General features: G+C 43.1%; 1 protein-coding gene across 1 annotated transcript in view; it reads left to right on the top strand.

Annotated features, from left to right (window-relative positions):
• The window catches only part of hpse (heparanase), a 38,235-nt gene extending 21,435 nt beyond the window's left edge, over positions 1–16,800 (top strand). The window contains exons 8-12 of the mRNA XM_078404015.1: positions 2,203–2,309; positions 4,407–4,521; positions 6,896–7,023; positions 11,188–11,331; positions 14,416–16,800. Of these exons, the coding sequence (XP_078260141.1) occupies positions 2,203–2,309; positions 4,407–4,521; positions 6,896–7,023; positions 11,188–11,331; positions 14,416–14,575 (654 nt within the window). The 3' untranslated portion in view covers positions 14,576–16,800. The remainder of the gene's footprint in view (positions 1–2,202; positions 2,310–4,406; positions 4,522–6,895; positions 7,024–11,187; positions 11,332–14,415) is intronic.
• Positions 16,801–22,345: the final 5,545 nt, after the last annotated feature.

Raw genomic sequence — 22,345 nt, 5'->3', positions numbered from 1 at the left:
GTGGTGCGCACTTTCAAACTTCTGTACCTTCTGCCCGACAGGAGCATGGAGATGAAAGAGTGACTGTGTGGACAAGTCTTTTATTATGTTGGCTGCTTTTCTGAGGCAGCATGATGTGTAGGTGGGGTATATCAGGTTGAAAGCTTTTTATCAAAATTATGCTAAGGCCCTGCAGGTAACTATATACATAGTTAGTTAGAAGTGGGTTCTCATCCCTGTTATTACTGAATGCTAGATTACATTGAACCCGATGAGAGTACTCATTGCTTCCCAACTATTAACAGTGTCTCCAATTCACACTGTGTAGGTTTAGAAATATCACTAGATAATTAGTATGGTCTTGAAATGCTCTCCCATTTATTTACACTATGTGATAACATCTTGTGAGAAAACTGGGAGTTTATTGGGTTGGTGTCAAGTTGCTTCTGGATCCTTCATAATGATACACTAATGTATAGAAGCACAAGGGCATGCTTTGTGGCATCTGAAATCACGCCACACCTTTTGGGTACTACTTTAAGATTCAAGATAGCTTTATTTGTCATCCAATATTGGACGAAATTCAGTCACCCACAGTCCAACAATAAAAGCATTAAATAGGCATTCAAATTACACAACCCCCAAACCCCCAAAAACACAGTCCAACAATAAAAGCATTAAATAGGCATTCAAATTACCCAACCCCAAAAACACACAAAAAAAAGAAACATCCATCAAAGAAACATCCATCACAGTGAGTCTCCTCCTCCAGTCCTCTCTCTCCTCAATGTGATGGAAGGCCACAATGTCTTTCCCTTCTCCTGCTGTCCTCGCCCGCAGTCAGGTTGTTGTGGTTGCAGGCCGCACCGGACGGTCCACAGCGGGCCAAGCCCAAGGCGCGTCGCGTCGCAGCCGCTCCCGCAGCCTCCGAAGACGGCCGGCTCCGCCGATGATAAGTCCGATCCGGGGCGGGCGAACACGCTGCTGCTGCCACTGTTGCTGCACGTCGGGGCGGTCGTGGCTCCCGACATTGAAGCCCCCGCCCAGCAGAGAAATATCCCGCGGCATATTTGCATTCACCTGTGTAAGGTTCCTGCAGGCGCATAGCACTCCTGCTGAAGCAGGCTTTCACTGTGAATACACTTCCCTAAGCAGATCCGAGCTTGTGAAGTCCAACAGTTCTCTTTTTTAGTTAAGTGTACCCTTGAGTGTTGTAGGTCTTCACCGTGCTCTCCACCAGGCACCATGTTCACCAGTTCATTCACAACACAACGCGTCTTGTGCCACCATGTCTTGGTCTTGGTGCCACCACGTCCTCAACTGATAACAACCGTCTCCATGATCCAACTCACTCAGGGTCCTGACAACTCCAACTCGCCTCTCGGGCATTTCCATGACCCACTGACTTCAATGATGCTTTACTGTCACACGTAGCTAGGTACAGTGAAATGCTTTGTTTTGCATACAACAGTGCACAAGAGTCGTCAGGTTTCTGGCGTCGACAAAGTCACATAGAATTCATCCAACTGACTTATCTTCTGCTCGCAGCGGTGAACCTGGCCTGCCGCCGCTTGTGGCAGCAGGCGGCCCCCCTCGTCAGGTCCCCCTTTGTTCATAGCGGCCTCCCGTCGGGTCCTCCTACGTTCTTGACTATCCACCTCGCTCACCACGGTCCTCCTCGCTCACAAAGGTCCACCTTGCTCTCGACGCTCTCAGCGGCCCACCTCATTCTTGACGGTGTACCTCGCTTTCAGCGGTTGCTTGTGGGTCCGTCCTCAATCTCAGAAGCACGGTCCCGGCGATGCCGATGGCTCTTGGCAGAGTTCGTAGCCCGCGGTGGGTGATGGGGTGGATGCAAAACTGCACCAGGCGTGCCCTCCGTCCTTGATGGGCAAGCCGGGCCTGCTGGTGGGCTTGGCCATGGCTTGTCGGGATACTCCCACCGCACAGCTTACTTCACTTGATCTCCAAAGGCACCGTGAACAGAGGAAGTATCGTTGTGGATTGAATGCACAACAGACATTCACAATTATAGGGCCTAGCATAAAACATCTTGCTCTGGCAATACTGTTAGTTTCCCTGCGATGAATAAATTATTGGCTTAAATTTATTAGCTTCTGATATACCAGGTGTTGAGATGATTAATGCATTTTGGCCAATTCTGATTTAAAGCAGTTTAGTCGAGCTACTCATAATCTTGCTGAACCTTTTCTCTTACCACAGGTTGTGGCTAAAACAGTTCCTGGTAAGAAGGTTTGGTTGGGTGAGACCAGTTCAGCATTTGGAGGAGGAGCTCCTAATTTATCAAATACATTCATAGCTGGTTTTATGTGAGTAGAAAAGCATTTGTTGTCTTGCAAAGTACATTGTTAATCCCTGGGTGTTATTCTTAACACTGTGACACTTTTCTATCATCCAAATAATGCAATCTGTTCAGTTTTACAGCATCCACCATCAGATGATGTTGTCCGTCATTTCCCCCTTGCCTCAAGTGCATGTCTTGTGCGTGACAGTCACTTCTCTCGCTTCTTCAATCCCCAAAGCCTAAATTCAATGAATTGAGGAGTGACAGGCAGCAGTCTTTCATCCCCTTGGTCTGCAATGCGCAGACCTAGCCAATAAAGGAACTACTTACAAATTATTAGTTTAGAGATACAGTGCAGAAACAGGCCCTTCGGCTTACCGAGTCCTCACCGACCAGCGATCCCCTGCACATTAACACTATCCTACACGCACTAGGGATGATTTACATTTATACCAAACCAATTAACCTACAAACCTGTGCGTCTTTGGAGTGTGGGAGGAAACCAAAGATCTTGGAGGAAGCCCACACGGTCACAGGGAGAACGTACAAACTCGGTACAGACAGCGCCCGTAGTCAGGATGGAACCCAGGTCACCGGCGCTGCAAGCACTGTAAGGCAGTTGCACCACCGTGCTGCCCCTAATGTTGTAGGAAGGGACTGCAGATGCTGGTTCACACTGAAGCTAGGCACAAGATGCTGGAGTAACTCAGCAGGTCAGGCAGCATCTCTGGAGAAAAGGAAAAGGTGACATTTCGGGTCTGACCCTTCTTCAGTCTGAAGAAGGGTTTCAACCCAAAACATCATCTATACCTTTTCTTTAAAGATGCTGCCTGACCCGCTGAGTTACTCCAGCATTTTGTGTCTAATTTCAAATGATGTTGGCTCCAAATATTTAGCTTGAATCTCATCTCATTTTTGACTTATTTAATTTTCTTTTTGTCCTTTATGTAAAGTTAAAACTTAAATAGTTTTTGCACCCCTTCAGTTTCATGAAACAGTTGCAAAATTCTTATTTTGGAAATTGTATTAAAAATGTCTTGATGGCAAATTATGTAAAATATAAACCTTCTGCATCAAATTCACCATTCTAAATCTACATTTGCCATCTCTCTCTCACTTTGAAAGTGAATTGCAAACGTCTGTACAGAGTTTGTACGTCCTCCCTGTGATCCCATGGGTTTTCTCCGGGTGCTCCGGTTTCCTCCCACATTCCAAAGATGTGCAGGTTTGTAGGTCAATTGGCTTTTGTAAATTGTCCCAAGTGTGTAGGACAGAACTAGCCTGTGGGTGATTGCTGGTCGTCACTGACTCATTGGCCTGAATGGCCTGTTACCACACTGTATCTCTAAACTAAACTAAGGCCACCAGCATATTCAAGGTCCAGTCTCAACCTGGTCACTCCCTCTTCTCCCCTCTCCCATCAGACAGGAGAGAAAGAAGTTTAAAAGCATACACTGCCAGATTCAGGAATAGTTTCTTCCCAGCAGTGATCAGGCAACTGAAACATCCTCTCATCAGCCTGACCTCCCATCTACCACATTGGAGACCTTTGAACTTACTTTAAACTGACTTTATTCAACTTCAATTTTATATCTTTGCACTAAACTTTGTACCTTTTATCCTTTATCTTTGCATTGTGGATGGCTTGACTCTATTAATTTTTTTGTCTTTTTTTAAAAACTGGGTAGCATGTAAACAAAAGCTTTTCACTGTATATCGGTGCACATGACAATAATAAACTAAACTAAACTAAACTTCTGCTCTTACGGTCTTATGGTCTTCTCAAAGGAGACGGACTGAAGTGGCATTTGTACCTTTGGTAAACAGAAGGTATTTATTCACAAAATGCTGGAGTAACTCAGCAGGTCAGGCAGCATCTCGGGAGAGAAGGAATGGGTGACAATCTTGATCTCAACAGCCCCATGAAATATGGTAGAGCTTTTCTTCAGTATAGTGAAGGCAGCAAGTAAGGACTCTGCACAGATTGACACTCAATGCAGAGAGCTGCAGAGATCTAGATGAATGTGGCTCTGCAAAGTGCCCAAAGTTCACGCTTCTGAATTGTCAGAGCCATCTTTCTGAGGCAGTTGTGGGTCCTTATCTATTCCTCATTATTTTACAGGTGGTTGGACAAACTTGGGCTGTCTGCTAAAATGGGCATTGACGTTGTCATCAGACAGGTTTTGGTTGGTGCTGCCTACTACCAGCTGGTGGATTGGAACCTTGACCCTTTGCCTGTACGTATGGTTCAGTACTTAATAAAGACGTTGCATTACCTCACTGAAAAAGGTTGTAAAATCGCATGGACGAACACTTGAACACTAGAATAGTGAAAGGCTTGGATAGAGTGGATGTGGTGAGGATGTTTCCACTAGTAGGTCATAGCCTCAGAATTAAAGGGTGTTCTTTTAGGAAAGAGGTGAGAAATTTCTTCAGTCAGAGGGTGGTGAATCTGTGGAATTCTGTGACACAGAAGGCTGTGGAGGCCAAACCAGTGGATATTTTTACGGCAGAGATTGATAGATTCTTGATTAGTACAGGTGTCAGAGGTTATGGGGAGAAGGCAGGAGAATGGGTTAGGAGGGAGAGATAGATCAGCCACGATTGAATGGTGGAGTAGACTTGATGAGCCGAATGGCCTAATTCTACTCCGATTCAATAGACAATAGGTGCAGGAGGAGGCCATTCGGCCCTTCGAGCCAGCACCGCCATTCAATGTGATCATGGCTGATCATTCTCAATCAGTACCCCGTTCCTGCCTTCTCTCCATACCCCCTGACTCTGCTATCCTTAAGAGCTCTATCTAGCTCTCTCTTGAATGCATTCAGAGAATTGGCCTCCACTGCCTTCTGAGGCAGAGAATTCCACAGATTCACAACTCTCTGACTGAAAAAGTTTTTCCTCATCTCAGTTCTAAATGGCCTACCCTTTATTCTTAAAATGTGGCCCCTTGTTCTGGACTCCCCCAACATTGGGAACATGTTTCCTGCCTCTAACGTGTCCAACCCCTTAATAATCTTATACGTTTCGATAAGATCTCCTCTCATCCTTCTAAATTCCAATGTATACAAGCCTAGTCGCTCCAGTCTTTCAACATATGACAGTCCCGCCATTCCGGGAATTAACCTAGTAAACCTACGCTGCACACCCTCAATAGCAAGAATATCCTTCCTCAAATTTGGAGACCAAAACAGCGCACAGTACTCCAGCTGCGGTCTCACTAGGGCCCTGTACATTCCTTATGACCTTATGGTAGACACAAAATGCTGGAGTAACTCAGCGGGACAGGCAGCATCTCTGGAGAGAAGGAGTGGGCGGCGTTTCAGGTCGAGACCCTTCTTCAGACTGATCAGTCTGAAGAAGGGTCTCGACCTGAAACATCGCCCATTCCTTCTCTCCAGAGATGCTGCCTGTCCTGCTAAGTTACTCCAACATTTTGTGTCTACCTTCGATTTAAACCAGCATCTGCAGTTCTTTCCTTCGCACCTTATGACCTTATGACTCACTCAGAGTTTCAGTCAGAGTATTGAGTATAGAAGTTGGGAACTCATGTTATGGTTATGTAAGACATTGGTGAGGCCACATTTAGATTTTTATGTTCAGCTATGGTCACCATGTTATAGGAAAGACGTTGTCAAGCTTGAAAGAGTTCAGAGAAGATTTATCAGGATATTGCCAAGACTCGAGGGTCTGAGCTATAGGGAAAGGTTGAACAGGCCTTCTGTGGAATTCTCTGCCTCAGAAGGCAGTGGAGGCCAGTTCGTTGGATGCTTTCAAGAGAGAGCTGGATAGAGCTCTTAAGGATAGCGGAGTGAGAGGGTATGGGGAGAAGGCAGGAACGGGGTACTGATTGAGAGTGATCAGCCATGATCGCATTGAATGGCGGTGCTGGCTCGAAGGGCTGAATGGCCTACTCCTGCACCTATTGTCTATTGTCTATTGACTCTATTCCTTGGAGGGCAGGAGGATGAGTGAGGATCTTATAAGGTGTACAAAGTCACGAGAGGAATAGATCAGGTAAACACACAGAGTATTTTGCTGAGAGTTGAGGAATCGAGAACCAGAGGACTTAGGTTTTAGGTGAGGGGGGGAAGTTTCAATGGGAACATGAGGGGAATTTACACAAAGAGTGATGGGTGTATGGAACAAGCTGCTGAAGAAGGTAGTTGAGGCAGGTACTATCGCAGCGTTTAAGAAACATTTAGGCAGGTACATGGGTGGGGTAGGTTTAGAGGGGTATGGGCCAAAAACAGGCAGGTGGGACGAGTGTAGACGGGGCATGATGGTCAGACAAGTTGGGCCGAAGGACCTATTTCCATGCTGTATGATTCTATGGTCACTGCTCCAGATCTTTGCATTTTGCTGAAGATCCCAGCATCTGTAGTGCTTTGTGTCTCCACTCACTCGATTTTGTTGTCCAGCGTGATTTTTGGTGGATATTGAGAGAATGGATTTTGATTATAATGCTAAATGCTTACTGCTGATGTTGCATTGAAGATTGTATATCTTACCTCTGATTTAAGCCAAAATGTTACATTCTAGTGCCCATATCAAAATCTTATAAATTCATGACAATGATGTGAGTGTGATCCTTGTTTATTCTTTTGGCAGGATTACTGGCTTTCCCTAATTTATAAACAACTGGTAGGCACCAAGGTGCTGAATGTGTCTGCAGCACCCAGTGATAAAGGAAATGAGGGAACTCTGCGCGTGTACATGCATTGTACCAACCCCACTAGGTAATGAAGGAATCTGAACATAATTCTACTGGCCTGGGGTATTTTGGGTATTGAGAAGATGGATTTCAATGACCATGCTTGCTGTGTTGTGTTGTCACATTGAAATTCAATGCTTTCATTATCAGGTTTCACTTCCATCTATTTAATTATGAGGTTGCTAGAAGCAAATTATGAAGAACTGACATCACGAGAAAGAACACACTCTGTGGCATGTTCGCATGTTTGAGCTAACTGGACACTTTAAAAGTCATTATGTTTTTGAAGTGTGTCCATGTGGTGTGAGAAATTTTGGCTGCCAAACTGCATACAGCTATGACACAACTATAAGATCTTTTCTATTTATGTAGAAGCAGATGCTGATTTGCAAAATTAAATTGGAAGAAGGGTCCTGACCCTATTCATGTTTTCCAGGGATGCTGCCTGACTCGCTGAGATGCTCCAGCACTTTGTGTCTTTTAAAAAAATCTGCGCCTGCAGTTCCTTGTTTCTTTTGTCTTGTTTCTATTTAGATGTTGATTAAAGGATAAATACTGCCCAAACCACTTGTGAGAATGCTTGCCAGGGATCTTCAATACAAATCTGAGATTGAAAAGTGAATATTAGCTAAACTGGTAAATTGACGACAAATGATACTGATGTATATCCAGTGTTTTTGCAACTGAGGAGTCAAGACCAAGTGTATCATTCAGGTGCTGCAGGGATCCAGGGAGAAATATTTTGAACAGGCAATGCAGAAATCTCAGTCAAAAGTTGCATTCTGTTTGAATTTCATCATTATATATTTAAATTACAAAACTGAAAGCAGTTTGGCTGCAGTAAACCTGAGGAACTGACAAGCAAAAGCAGTTTACCACACATATAATTTGCCACCATCACAGAAGGTAGGTGTATAGGTTTCCATAGTCTAAATAGTGGTAGAACTGCTGCCTCACAGCACCAGAGACCCGGTTTCGATCCTGACTACAGGCGGTGTCTGTGTGGAGATTGCACCTTATCCCTGTGACAAAGTGGATTTTCTCTGGGTGCTCCGGTTTCTTCCCACATTCCTAAGATGTGCGGGTTTGTACGTTAATTGGCTTCTGTAAATTGCTCCTGGTGTGGAGGGAGTGAATGTGAAAGTGGGGTAATACAGAACTAGTGTGAACGGGTGATCGATGGTAAGGGTGGACTCGGTTGGCTGAAGGGCCTGTTGCCATTCTGTATCTCTGAACTAAACTGGGTTATTTGCACCATTTAGAAATAGAGACATTCTTATTAACTAACTCTTGAAATGTAATTGCTTTCTCATTGCCAGCTTTCGAACCCTTGTACTGTTGGTATTTGTTTGCAATAAGAAATCGTTGTAATATTTTCAGTTTAATTCTAAGAATGTAAACCTGCAGTGGCTGACACTATTCTCTTTATAATTATGTGTTTTGTTTATCATTTTGTTTTGTTTTAAGTGTGAACATTCATTTCCTCCAGCATCACTCAGCTGCATCTGTAAATGACACAGAAATGAAGTGGTTTTTGACACTGCCTTTTCACAACTTAGTTTCCAGGAAGGCAAAAAATACAGCAGAGTTGCAGTTTTCTTGAGTGGGTGTGCAGCTGTGTCATGGGTCGAGCCTGGGGATGTTTCTTCATTTAATTATTGGTGCTCTCTGAGAACCATGGAGTCTGTGGCTCAGTGGGATGGGAGGTTGGGGGAAGCAATCTCAAATACTCTAATGCAAATGAAATGTTGGAAGCAAGTCATTAGCAAAGTGGAGAGGATTTAGCTGTCACCACTACCTGATTAAAAGCAGATAATACCACAGGTCCACCATCAATTATCCGGCAACTGATGGTCCAGTGCCTACATTAATCCAAACAAAATCACGAGAGTGCATTTGAAATCCTCCCCGGAAGTCCCCCTGAAAATGTGGTGGCTAGGCTGGGACTGTCCGGATGAAGGGTCCCAACCCAAAAAGTTTTTTTGTGCACTTCCTTGCACAGATGTCGCTCGATCCACCGAGTTCCTCTAACATTAATTCATAGAGTCGTACAACAGCGTGAGAACAGACCCTTCGGCCCAACTTACCCACATCGTTCATGCCCCATCTACACAAGTTCCACATGCCTGCGTTTGACACAGGAATAAAAACTGCCACCTGCTCTCTGGACCCCATCCCCTCCAGCTTTGTCAAGGCCTGCCTTCCTGCTCTCTCTCCACTTATCACTGCAACAATAAACTCCTCCCTGTCCACTGGCATCGTCCTGCCATCCCTCAAAATCGCTGCTGTCACCCCCATTCTGAAAAAACCTGGTCTAAACCCTGACACCCCAAACAACTTCAGACCAATCTCCAACCTACCCTTTCTGTCCAAAGTTTTGGAACGTGCTGTAGCTTCCCAACTCAAATACCACCTCTCTACCAATAACCTGTATGAAACTTTCCAATCCGGATTCCGCTCAAACCACTGTACTGAAACTGCGCTCCTCAAAATCACAAACGACATTCTCCTCTCCTCCGACGCTGGCAACCTCAACATCCTCATCCTACTTGACCTCAGCGCCGCCTTTGACACCATAAATCACTCCATTCTCCTCACCCGACTTGAAACCTCCCTTAACATCACCGGCACAGCCCTATCCTGGTTCAAATCTTACCTCTGACAGACACCAGTTCATCTCCATTAACAACTGTAAATCCCCCACCGCTCCCCTCCCCCAAGGTGTCCCCCAAGGCTCAGTCCTTGGCCCCCTCCTCTTCATCCTCTACCTGTTCCCCCTTGGTCAATTAATCCGCCGTCATGGTCTCAACTTCCACTGATTCGCCGATGATATCCAGCTCCTCATCTCCAGCAAGTCAATCTCCCCCACCACACACTCTACACTGACAAACTGCATTACTGAAATAAAATCTTGGCTTCAATCAAACTTCCTCAAACTCAATTGCAACAAATCTGAAATCATCATCATTGGTCCAAAAACGCTCACCAAATCCACCCAAAACTTCATCCTCAACATTGATGGTCTCCCAGTATCCACCTCACCTCACATCCGGAATCTTGGAATCATCCTTGATCAAACCCTCTCCTTCGACAAACACATCAAACACATCACAAAGACAGCCTTCTTCCACCTCAAAAACATTGCCCGTCTCCGTCCATCCCTCTCCTCCACAGCTGCAGAAACCCTCATCCACGCCTTCATCACCTCCCGTCTGGACTACTGCAACAGCCTCCTCTATGGCGCACCCTCAAAAATCATCAATAAACTTCAATACATTCAAAACTCCGCTGCCCGTCTACTCACACACACCTCGATCCGTGACCATATCACCCCCGTCCTTTATAAACTCCACTGGCTCCCCATCCCCCAGAGAATCCAGTACAAAATCCTCCTCATAACCTACAAAGCCCTCCATAACCTGGCCCCATCCTACCTGACCGACCTCCTCCACAGGCACACTCCCACCTGCACCCTCCGCTCTGCCGCTGCCAATCTCCTATCCCCCCACATCCGGACTAAACTCAGATCCTGGGGGGACAGGGCTTTCTCCATCGCTGCTCCCACCCTATGGAACTCACTACCCCAAACCGTTAGAGACTCCCCCACACTCACCACATTCAAAACATCGCTGAAGTCTCACCTGTTCAGTACTGCCTTCAACCACTGAAGGTCACCTCACCTTCTGTCTCCTTTCTCTGTTCATTTATTTATTTACTTATTTATCTATTTATTCATTTCCCTATGTTCTCAAAATCTCTGTAAAGCGTCTTTGAGTATATGAAAAGCGCTATATAAATAAAATGTATTATTATTATTATTATTACATGTCCCTCTAAGCCTGTCTTATCCATGTACTTGTCCAAATGTTTCTTAAACTTTGCCATAGTACCTGCCTCAACTACCTCCTCTGGCTGCTCGTTCCATACACCTACTTTATGTAAAAATGTTGCCCCTTGGGTTCCTATTCAATTTCTTCCCCCCCCCCCCCCCCCGTCCCCCGTCCCCCGTCCCCTGGTTCGTGATTCCCCTACTCTGGGAAAAAGACTGTTTTTACCCTATCTATGCCTCTCATCATCTTGTGCACCTCTATAAGGTCACCCCTCAGATTATTTGTTGCTCTGGATTTCAGCATCTGCAGTTTCCACTGTCTCCAACATATTAATTCAATGTATCTTTTTGCACTTTCAGCGAAATCTATCAGAAGGGAACTGTGACAATGTTTGCTTTAAACTTGAGCACCCAAGACAAGGAGATCCTTCTGTTCGACCCGTCCAACAAAATTATTCAGTTCTTGCTGCAACCCGGTGACAGTGTGGAAGGATTATATTCACAGTAAGAAACCTTTTTTCTTTCCATTGTAACAGTGACTGGAATATCCACACTTTGTATTTATAAATTTATTTGAATGTCAAGTGCATTGTTTACAGTTCTTGCTGCTCTCCCACTTTCCACAGGTTTTTAAACAGATCGGTACAAAGTTAAATCCAACAGCAGATCGTATCTGCTGCGACAATTTCTGCCGTCTCCACTCCCTCTCTCAGTATGGTCACCACTTGTAGCAAAAAGTTGTAGCTGATACATCAACTTTTGTACACTTAGGAGATTTTAAAGTACTTTTCAGCTGCAATAATTTTATTTATTAAAGGTCAAGAGTGAAGGGTGTTTAATTGTCATGTGTACTGGCAATGGAACACTGACATTCTTACTTGGTCTGCACAAGTTCATAAGTTCTAAGAGCAGAATTAGGCCATTCAGCCCAACAAGTCTACTCCATCATTCAATCATGGCTGATCCATAAAAGTCATGGAAGCATATAACACCTAGATAATATATAATAACAAAAAAAACAATAAATGAATAACTCCAATACTAAGAAGTCCAAAAAAGGTGTACAAAGTGTTTTACTTTCTCTTTACAAAAGCTGCCAAGGCAGGGCGCTAATTATTGTTTGTTTAAGATAACAGCCTAGATGTCTGTTTTGACTCTGGAAGTGTCTCCACCACTCGACAGAGAAAATATAGCATTGGGCCGGTATCTGAGGACGGATATAATAAGTGCGCTAGCAACAGTTCCGAGAAGATTCATTAGTTTGATCCCTGGCAAGATGGAGTTGCCTCATGAGGAATGGTTTAGCTTAGGTTTCAATTCGTTGCAGAGTCAAAGGTGAGATCATTGCCAAAAGGACAGAAGAGCTGGAGGCGAGAAAAGATCAGGACCAATCAGGCAGGGTGGTGCCCTGGTAGGCCCATTGTTGGCCAGAGAAGGTGTGATCTCATGAGTGATGCAATGTGGTGAACTGTGGAACTGGTAAAACCACAAAGGTGGAGAAGGGGAGTGTGGTTAGAAGTTATGTAAAATTGGAGAATTCAACATTCATAATGCTGGGTTGTAAGCTACCCAAGAGAAATATGAAGTGCTGTTCCTCCAATTGGCGTGTGGCCTTCCAGCGGTCTGGCATTCCAGTATGATCGTTAAGTTCTCTAATTTTAAGTAAGTCCTACCTACATTCCTCTCCTCTCCCACTTCCCCCCTTGTCCCTTTCCTCTACCCTAGTGGTTTTACCAGTCTCACAGTTGACCACATTGTATCCCTCTTGAGATCACACCTTCCAGAGCCAACAATGGACCTACCAGGGCACCACTCTCCCTGAGGTCAATTGTGGCTGGCCTGATTGGTTTGGTCTTTTCTCACCTCTAGCTCTTCCCCCACCCTCCCCCCTCATCCCCAACTTTCAGTCTGAAGAAGGCCCGACCCCAAACATCACTTATCCTTTTTCTCCAGAGATGCTGCTTGACCTGCTGAGTTACTCCAGCACTTTGTGTCTCTCTTTGGTATAAACCAGCATCTGCAGTTCTTTGTTTCTTCTACTGATTATGGCAGATATTCCAGGTCAGAACATAGTCGCAGAGTCAGAGAACAATTATTGAGATAAGGGTGTAGGTAGGGTGTAGGACCTGGCGATCGTTTACTGAACACTTACGCTCAGCCCCCCTTGGCATAGGCGATCTGCCGGTGGCCAAATATTTTAACTCCCCTTCCCATTCCCTTACCGATCTTTCTGTCCTGTGCCTCCTCTACTGTCAGAGTGAGGCCACACACAATTTGAAGGAACAGCATCTTATGTTTCTCTATGTTTCAGGTTCCTGAGCAGCATGATAGGGTGGAAGCTGGTACCTGCCCTTTCTGGGGGCAAACTGGGAACAGTGGGCATTGTAACAAAATGAGTTGCCCATTTGGAATGGCAGTGAGGAGTTTGCCTCTCACCGGGACATGAATCTTTGTAATTATGTGACCCAGACTATGAAGGCTGAGTCATTGAAACATATTCAAGGCTTTTGGACTTTAGCCAATTGAGGTTTATGAAGAACAGTCAGAAAAGAGGAGTTGAGGCAAAGATTATACCGACCATGACCCTTTCAATGGCCTGCGGGGTGGTATGGTCTACTCCTCTTCGTCCTCACGTTAATGGCTTTATGTTCTTGGATGTCAATTCCTGAAGGGCCAAGAATGAAGCACCCGCATGTGTTTCCAGGATATGGAGAGTCAGTGCCGGGAATTTGTGTCAGACTCCAGCAAAATTAAATGAGTCTGAAGAAAGGTCCCGACCCAAAACGTCACCTATCCATGTTATCCAGAGGTGCTGCCTGGCCCCTTGAGTTACATCAGCAAGTTTGTGTTTTCTCCAGCAAAATGAAAGGCTTGGTGGTTGAACTTGTTGGGACGGTAATCGGTTTGAACTGGTTTGACACTGCATGTGGGATATCTGGTGTGCAGAAGCTTGAGGAAAGTTAAGGATCTAGAAATGTTGGCCATTGGGTAAATGCTATATTGATGTGCAAACAATTTTTAAAGTTATACAGCATGGAAACAGGTCCCTCAGCACAACTCGTCCATGCCCCATCTACTCTAGTCCCACCTGCCCTTGATTTTGAACCATATCCTTCTAAACCTTATGTATAAGAAAATAACTGCAGATGCTGGTACAAATCGATTTATTCACAAAATGCTGGAGTAACTCAGCAGGTCAGGCAGCATCTCGGGAGAGAAGGAATGGGTGACGTTTAGACCCTTCTTCAGTCTAAATCCTTCTAAACCTTTATCATTCTAACCATGTATCTGTCCAAATACCTTCTAAATGTTATTGTACCTGTCTCAGCTATCTCCTCTCACAGCTCGTTGCATATACCCACCACCCTCTGTATGAAAATGTCTGGGTTCTCATTAGATCCTTCCCCTCTCACCTCAATTTGATAAATAAGGGAAATTAAAATAATGAGGGTTTCATTAAACACAGAATACTGGAACTACTCAGCAGGTCAGGCAGCATCTGTGGAGAGAGAACCCAGGCTGATGTTTCAGATTGATGACCAGAACTTGGTTCTAGTTGAGATACTCAAGGTTTTGTCTCTTTTACAGGTCTGTTAAACTCAACGATCAGCTACTCCAGATGGTGGATCACAAGACCTTGCCTGTTATCAAGGGGAAAGAACTACAGGCAGGCCATCCAATCATTGTCCCTGCACATTCATATGCATTCTATGTGGTTCAAGATGCCAATGCACCAGCATGTCTATGAAACAACATCAACACAATGGCACAAAAAGCATTGGCTTTGACTTGTCTCATGGTTCACTAAATTATACAAGACCTCATGGAATCTGCAGAATGTGTAATTTAAAAAAAAAAGGATTTTATAACACTTACCGCTAGTGATATTTAGCATCATCTGTGGAGAGAGAAACAGAGTTAATGTTGTGGGCCAATGACCCTTCAGTGGTTCTAATGAAGGATCATTGCAACTGAAATGTTCACTCTGTTTTTCTCTCTGCAGATATTGCCAGACCAGTTGTTTGTTTCCAGGGAAAGACACAAAATGGAGTAACTCAATGGGTCAGGCAGCGTCCCTGCAGGACATGGATAGGTGACCCTTTGTTGTGTCCAGTGTTTCCTGTTTTTATATCAGGTTTACAGCATCGGCAGTTGTGTACTTGTCAAGGATTTATTATCAACGCCGATTAAAATGACAAGTAAAATTTTCATGTGGACTGTGCTGATCAGGTTACATTATAGACAATAGGTGCAGGAGTAGGCCATTCGGCCCATCGAGCCAGCACCACCATTCAATGTGATCATGGCTGATCATTCTCAATCAGTACCCCGTTCCTGCCTTCTATCTAGCTCTCTCTTGAATGCATTCAGAGAATTGGCCTCCACTGCCTTCTGAGGCAGTGAATTCCACAGATTTACAACTCTCTGACTGAAAACGTTTTTCCCCTTAATAATCTTATATGTTTCGATAAGATCCCCTCTCATCCTTCTAAATTCAAGTGTATACAAGTGTATACATTCTTAAGAATGAGGATGTCCCAGATATTGCGGGGAAATGCAAGGGGAAATGGAGTTGCTGATGAAGCTCACCTTCCATTTCTCTGTTTCATTTTGGTCTTTTTCCATTGCTTTGAAAGGAATGGCTGTAAGACCTTCCAATAAGTGTTCCTTCTATATAAAGTATATAGTTTTAAATAGATTCTTAGTTTTAAAATAGTCTTTTTACTTAAAAAATAATATTTTTATCGAATTTCCAAAATGTTTATGTTAACATTCAAATGAGTTTTTAGATTTTCAGGTGAATTTAGATTTTTGAGCAGTTAGCCTTGTCAGTTGTTTTTAAAGTCTTAACACAATAGCACAGCTGGTAGAGCCACTGCCTCACAATGCTAGAGATATGAGTTTGATCCTGACTTCAGGTGCTGTCAGTGCGGAGTTTGCACGTTCTCCCTGCGACCACATGGGTTTACTCCGTGTGCTATGATCTCCAACATTCTAAACACATACAGGTTCGTAGGTTAAATAGCCTCTGTAAGGTGCTCCTGGTGTGCAGGAAGTGGTTGAGAAAATGGGCTAACCTAGAACTAGTGTGAACGGGTGGATCGATGGTTGGTCTGGGTCATCGGGCCTGTTTCAAGGCTGTGCTTATCTGTCAATTCTATCTAAATTATTTGATTTTTGGTTCTAACATCTCAAACATTTTTAAGTAAAATTGGGAAAACTCGTAGTGGTCTAAGAATCTGGTGCATTTTTGCAGTTCCAAAGCAACAACCCAATTTTTAATCTCTTTTTTGTTAGCTATTCCATTACAGTGAGTTATTCCATTTTGCCTCCAGTGCCTCAGCGCCAAAGCTGTCAAATAACAGTTTGGGGAGTTTTAAGTTTTAAAGTTTCCTCCAAGACAATTGAAGAACATCCCTTTTTCTGACAAGCAAAAAAACCTCTAATACTAGAAATGTGAGATGCATATGGAAAGTACTGGAAATACTCAATACGTCAGGCAGCATCTACAGTGAGAAAACACAGAGTTAATGTTTCCATTGAATGATCATTCTGATGATAAGTTAATTATGTTTCTTCCCCTATGGATGCTGCCTGACCTGTTGAATACTTTATGTAATATATGTTTTCATCTTTTCAACCTCCGCTGTGAGCTGCCAGTGATCACTGTCGACAGCAGACTCGGAACAATGAAAAGCTGGGAAAAAAAGAATGAAAAAAAATGGTACTGTATAGAAAAAAAAATTGGTTGTTGTGGGGTTAGGGAAGTAATCACTCAGGATCATGTGAGGAGCAGGCTCAATATTAGTTCTGTCACTTGTGAATTACTCATAGGAATTAATGTCTTTGATGTGATGCAATCTTAATCTGGAGATATTTCCTGTTCATTTTTATTACTGGCATTTTATTAAAGGACTGTAATTTATTGTCATGTTTTGAAAAAAGAATGGGCAATATTTTTTGCAGAAATATTTTATAGGTTTATCTATTAAAATAATTATTTACTCATTGGTTTTCAATTTATGAATAAAATACCAAAAATTGAAATATGTTTACTTTATTAACAATATATATTTTTTTAATGAACATTGTGGTTCTTTTCCATAAAAAAATAGAAATAGAGGTGACCTGAGGCAAACGTTATAGTAATGAATGGGTTCAATGGTACTTTATTGTCACATGTACCTAGCTAGGTACAGTGAAATTATTTTTTTCCATGCAGCTCTGTAAAAATCGTACTATACATAAGCACAATCATACTTGAGTACAAGGGTGTAAGAATGGTAGATTACACTAAGGCAGTGTACAAGATTTGGCAGGTTTAGAAACATAGAAACATAGAAACATAGAAACATAGACATAGAAACATAGAAACATAGAAACATACAAGATTTGGCAGGTTTCAACATTATTATAAATATTGAGATAATAATTAATAATATAATAAATTATTACTACTGCAGGCATACAGAAAATATTTCTGCCTACAAGTACGATTATAAATCTGGACACAAGAATCTGCAGATGCTGGTCTTCAAAAATAGACAGTGTGCTGGAGTGAATAGGTGATGTTTTGGGTCTGAAGAAGGGTCCTGACCCGAAGCATGTCCTCCAGAGATACTGCCTGAGCTGTTGAGTTACTCTAGCACTCTGTCTTTTTTATAAACATCATAAATCTAAGGAATTCAGGAGGACCTATTTCATTAGGATGTCTAGAAAGCTATCAAATACGGCACGTTGTTATTGGCACTAACAAATATTGGTTAGATAAGTGTATGAGGGTCATAAGAATAGAAGATAATGTCGGTGAGGTTAGGAGTGGCATGGTGGCACAGCGGTAGAGTTTGCTGCCATACAGCGGCAGAGACCTGGATTCGATCCTGACGAGCCCGGTTCGATCCTAATTATGGGTGCTGGGTGTACAGAGTTTGTACGTTCTCCATGTAGCCACGAGGATTTTCATTGGGTGCTTCGGTTTTCTCCCCCACTCCAAAGATGCACATGTTTGGAGGTTAATTGGCATCGGTAGTTGTAAATTGTCCCTAGTGTGTAGGATAGTGCAGTGTATGGGGATTGCTGGTCGGCACGTACCCGCTGGGTCGAAGAGTCTGTTTCCACACTGTATAATTAAACTAAACGATGACGAGGCTCATGTGGCATGTGAAGATAACATGTACTTATGAACATAAGAAGTGCATGTTAATTACAAACCTGTACACAGTGATTATAAAAGAAAAATGACTGGGAGAAGATCATAATCATCTCATGAAAGGTGAGCTGGGAAAACCTGTGTTTTTCTTTCTATTTCCACATTTTCAACAGGTTATCTTTCTTTCATTATCATACTATTTTCTTGGGTGAACCTACCTTTTCGTTTTACAGGATTAGTTTCAGCAACAGTGGGATGCATGAAATATTAATATTAATTTTGAGAACATTTATTTTGGAAATTGTATTGTGTGAACTCAAGTCAAGAGATCAAATGCGTGTTGTGATGTGGTACCACATCTTAATTAACTTTGCCTCCAGTTTGAGATGAAAATCAGCCAATCCATGGAATCGAAATTCCTTTTTTGCAAGAGCTATTTTAAATAAGGTTTACTTTATATAGACATTTATAACTGAGCCATCAAACCAGAAGATATTTACCTCAGTAAAAAAAGGGTTTTTCTTTCAGGTCTGATGCTACATTTCTCAGTGTCCAGTATTAACATGTTTTGCCAGAAGCTACCAGAGTTTTTGTTCACTGCCTCTTTGGAAAGGCTATACTTGAAATTGTCAGAGGACACAAGGAACTGCAGGTGCTGGATTACGAATAAAATAGACACAAAGTGCTGGATTAATTCAGCAAGTCAGGCAGCATCTCTGAAGAACATTGATAGCTGGCGTTTTGAGTTGATAGCTGACAGTTTTTGGTCAGACAAGCCCGACAGATAAAGCAAAGCAAGGCTGATCGCTGGACTCAAGAGTTATGAGAAAGAATTTGGAAAGAAGTACATAATCATTATAATCATAATCGTAATTTATTAGCCAAGTATGTTTTGCAACATACGAGGAAGTTGGTTTGTCATGCAGTCATACCAAAAAAGCAACAAGACACACAACTACATAAAAAATTGTATAAACATCCACCACAGTGGCTCCTCCCCATTCCCCACTGTAATGGAAGGCAATGAAGTGATAATTAACATGATAATTAACAGGAAAGAGAGTAAATTCAAAGTAACATTATGTTTTGAAACTCTTATATGTGTATTTGGACATTCAAAAGACTTTTGATATGGTGCCTCACAAGAGGCTATTAAAGATATTTAGTGACCACAGGATTGGGGTAATATACTGGCATAGCTTGAGAATTAGTTAATGGAAAGAATACAGAGGGCAAGAATAAATGGGTCACTTTCAGGTCTCCATCACCAATGTATTTTACCTTGAACGAGATCATCATAAACAGAACTAGTTTAGCAAGAACAATGATCACAGACTGCCAGTTCAGAACGGGAGGTCACGTTAGGAATTTGCTTTGTAAACTGATCAAGCAAACCCTTCCATTGATATTTGTACAATTATACTTTATCGAACAATTCAAAATCAATTTCTAGTTAATTAAAACAATAATCCTTTCACTTCTGCTTGCAACACAATCCGAATTCTTTTGCTAATAGACTGCACACTAGGAGTCATAGAGTCATAGAATGATATAGTGTGGAAACAGGCCCTTCGGCCCAACTTGCCCACACCGGCCAACATGTCCCAGTTATACTAGTCCAACCTGACCAAGTTTGGTCCATATCCCTCCAAACCTGTCCTATCTATGTACCTATCTGGTTCTTAAATGTTGGGATAATTCTTGCCTCAATTACCACCTCTGGCAGCTTTTTCCAAACATCCACCACTCTTTGTGTGAAAACATTACCCCTTAGATTCCTATTAAATCTTTTCCCCTTCACCTTAAACCTATATCCTCTGGTCCTCGATTCGCCTACTCTGGGCAAGAGACTCTGTGCATCTACATGATCTATTCCTCTCATGATCATACACCTCTATAAAATCACCACTCATCCTCCAGCGCTCCAAGGAATAGAGTCCCAGCCTACTCAACCTCTGCCTATAGCTCAGACCCTCTAGTCCTGGCAGCATCCTCGTAAAAAGTTACCCCTCAGATTCCTATTAAATCTTCTTCCCTTCACCTTAAACCTTGTAGGGGCATTACTGTTGACAAAAAAACATTCTATAGGAATGCATCTCTACTTATAAAATTCAATGGGTAAAAAGGTTTGGCATTATGGAAAATCACGATTCCAATAGTTTTCTGGGAACCCAATGCCTTCATAACATGGAGGTGTAATATAAAGTGGTTATTTAAAATGTATTGCAACCCCAGTTTGGATTAGAATATTTTATTTTATAAGACTGAAGGACAGGAGCAGAAATAGGCCATTCAGCCCATTGAGTCTACTTCGCTATTCAATAATGGCTTATCTATTTTTCCTTCTTAACCCCATTCTCTTGTCTTCCCCCCATAACCTTTGACATCCTTACTAATCAAGAATCTGCCTCCAGTCCCCACCGCCTAAGAGCTTGCCACGGACTGGATAAAATCTCCTGGCAGGCCGGATGTGGCCTGCGGGCCATAGTTTGGAGACCGCTGTCATAGAGAGACAGCCCTTTCGCCCAACATTCCCACACAGACCAATATGTCCCATTTACTCTAGTCTCACCTGCCTGCGTTTGGGCCACATCCCTTTAAACCTATCCTATCCTTGTACCTGTCCAAATGTTTCTTAAAATGTTGCGATAGTACCTGCCTGAACTATCTCCTCTGGCAACGCATTTCATATACCCACTACTCTCTGTGCGAAAAAGTTACTTTTTAGGTTCCTATTAAATCTCTCCCCCTCACCTTAAACCTATATCCTTTGGTTTTTGATACCCTTACTCTGGGCAAGAGACTCTGTACATTTACCCGATCTATTCATCTCATGATTTTGTACATCTCTGTTAGATATTCCCCCATCCTCCTGTGCTCCAAAGAATAGCCTCTCAGCCTCTTCCTATAGCTCAGGCCCTCGAGTCCTGGCAATATCCTCGTGAATCGTCTATGCACCCTTCACCATTTCCAGCTTGACATCTTTCCTATAACATAGTGCCCAACACTGAACATAATACTGTTAAATATGGTCTTATCAATGTCTTGTATAACTGCAAAATCACCTCCCAATTTCTACACTCCATACTCTGACTGATGAAGGCCAAAGTGCCAAAAGCATTTTTGATCACCCTATCTACCTGTGACACCACCTCCAAGGAATTATGCACCTGCACTCCTCGATCCGTCTGCACTACAACTCTCCAGAGCCCTTCCATTCACTGTGTTGGTCCTGCCCATGTTAGACTTCCCAAACTGTAACACCTCACATTTCTCTGTATTAAATTCCATCAGCCATTCCTCAGTCCACCTGCCCACGCGATCATGATTCTGCTGCAATTTTTGATTATAATCTTCACTATCTACATTACCAGCCACTTTTGTGTCATCTGCACACTTGATAATCATGCCATTGATATAGATGAAGAACAGCAATGAGTCCAGCTCTGAACCCTGAGGCACACCACTAGCCACAGCCCTCCAGTCCGAAAATCATCCTTCCACCATCACCCTCTGCTTCCTTCCATCAAACCAATTTTCTGTCCATTTACCTATCTCTTCTTGGATCCCATGCAATCTAACCTTACAGTGCAGCCTACCATGCAGAAGCTTGTCGAATGCCTTGTTAAAATCCATGTGTACTTCTACAGCTCTGCCCTCATCAATCTTTCTAGTCAAATCCTAAAAAAATACAATCAGATTCGTGAGACACTACCTCCCACGTACAAAACCATGCAGACTATCCCTAATCAGTACCTGTTCATTGAAATGCAAGCAAATCTTGTCCCTTAGAATACTCTCTTGTAACCTTCCGACCACAGACGTTAGGCTCACTAGCCTGTAGTTCCCTGGCTTTTCCCTGCAGCTCTTCTTGAATAGAGGCACAATATTTGCCCCCCTCCACTCTTCCGGCACCTCACCTGTTTTTAAAGACGACTTGTAAATCTCAGCCAGGGCATCTGCAATTTCCTCTCTAGCTTCGCAGTGTCCTCGGATATATCTGATCAGGCCCAGGAGATTTATCTACCTTCATACAAATCAGAACCTTCAGCACCTCTTCAACTGTAATACTGACTGTTCTCAAGATACTTCCATTGACTGCCCCAAGTTCCCCGTCGTCATGTCTTACTCCATGGTAAAAATGTTCATTGAGGCCTTGCCCATCTCCTGTGGCTCACGCAGCCTTGACAGCTTTGACTCCTCAGGCGTACCACTCCCTCTCTCTTTTTCCCTCTATGTTCTTAGAAAATCCCTTGGGATTATCTTTAATGCTATCTGCCAGAGCTATCTCCTGTCCCCTTTTTGCCCTCCTGATTTCCTTTTTTAGCTTACTCCTTAGTTCCTAAAACTCCTCCAGGGATACACTTG

This window comes from Rhinoraja longicauda, chromosome 1, assembly GCF_053455715.1.
Source record: "Rhinoraja longicauda isolate Sanriku21f chromosome 1, sRhiLon1.1, whole genome shotgun sequence".
NCBI classification, from domain to species: domain Eukaryota; kingdom Metazoa; phylum Chordata; class Chondrichthyes; order Rajiformes; family Arhynchobatidae; genus Rhinoraja; species Rhinoraja longicauda.
The sequence above is the reverse complement of the archived record's forward strand: the minus strand, read 5'-3'. Positions and strand labels throughout refer to the sequence as shown.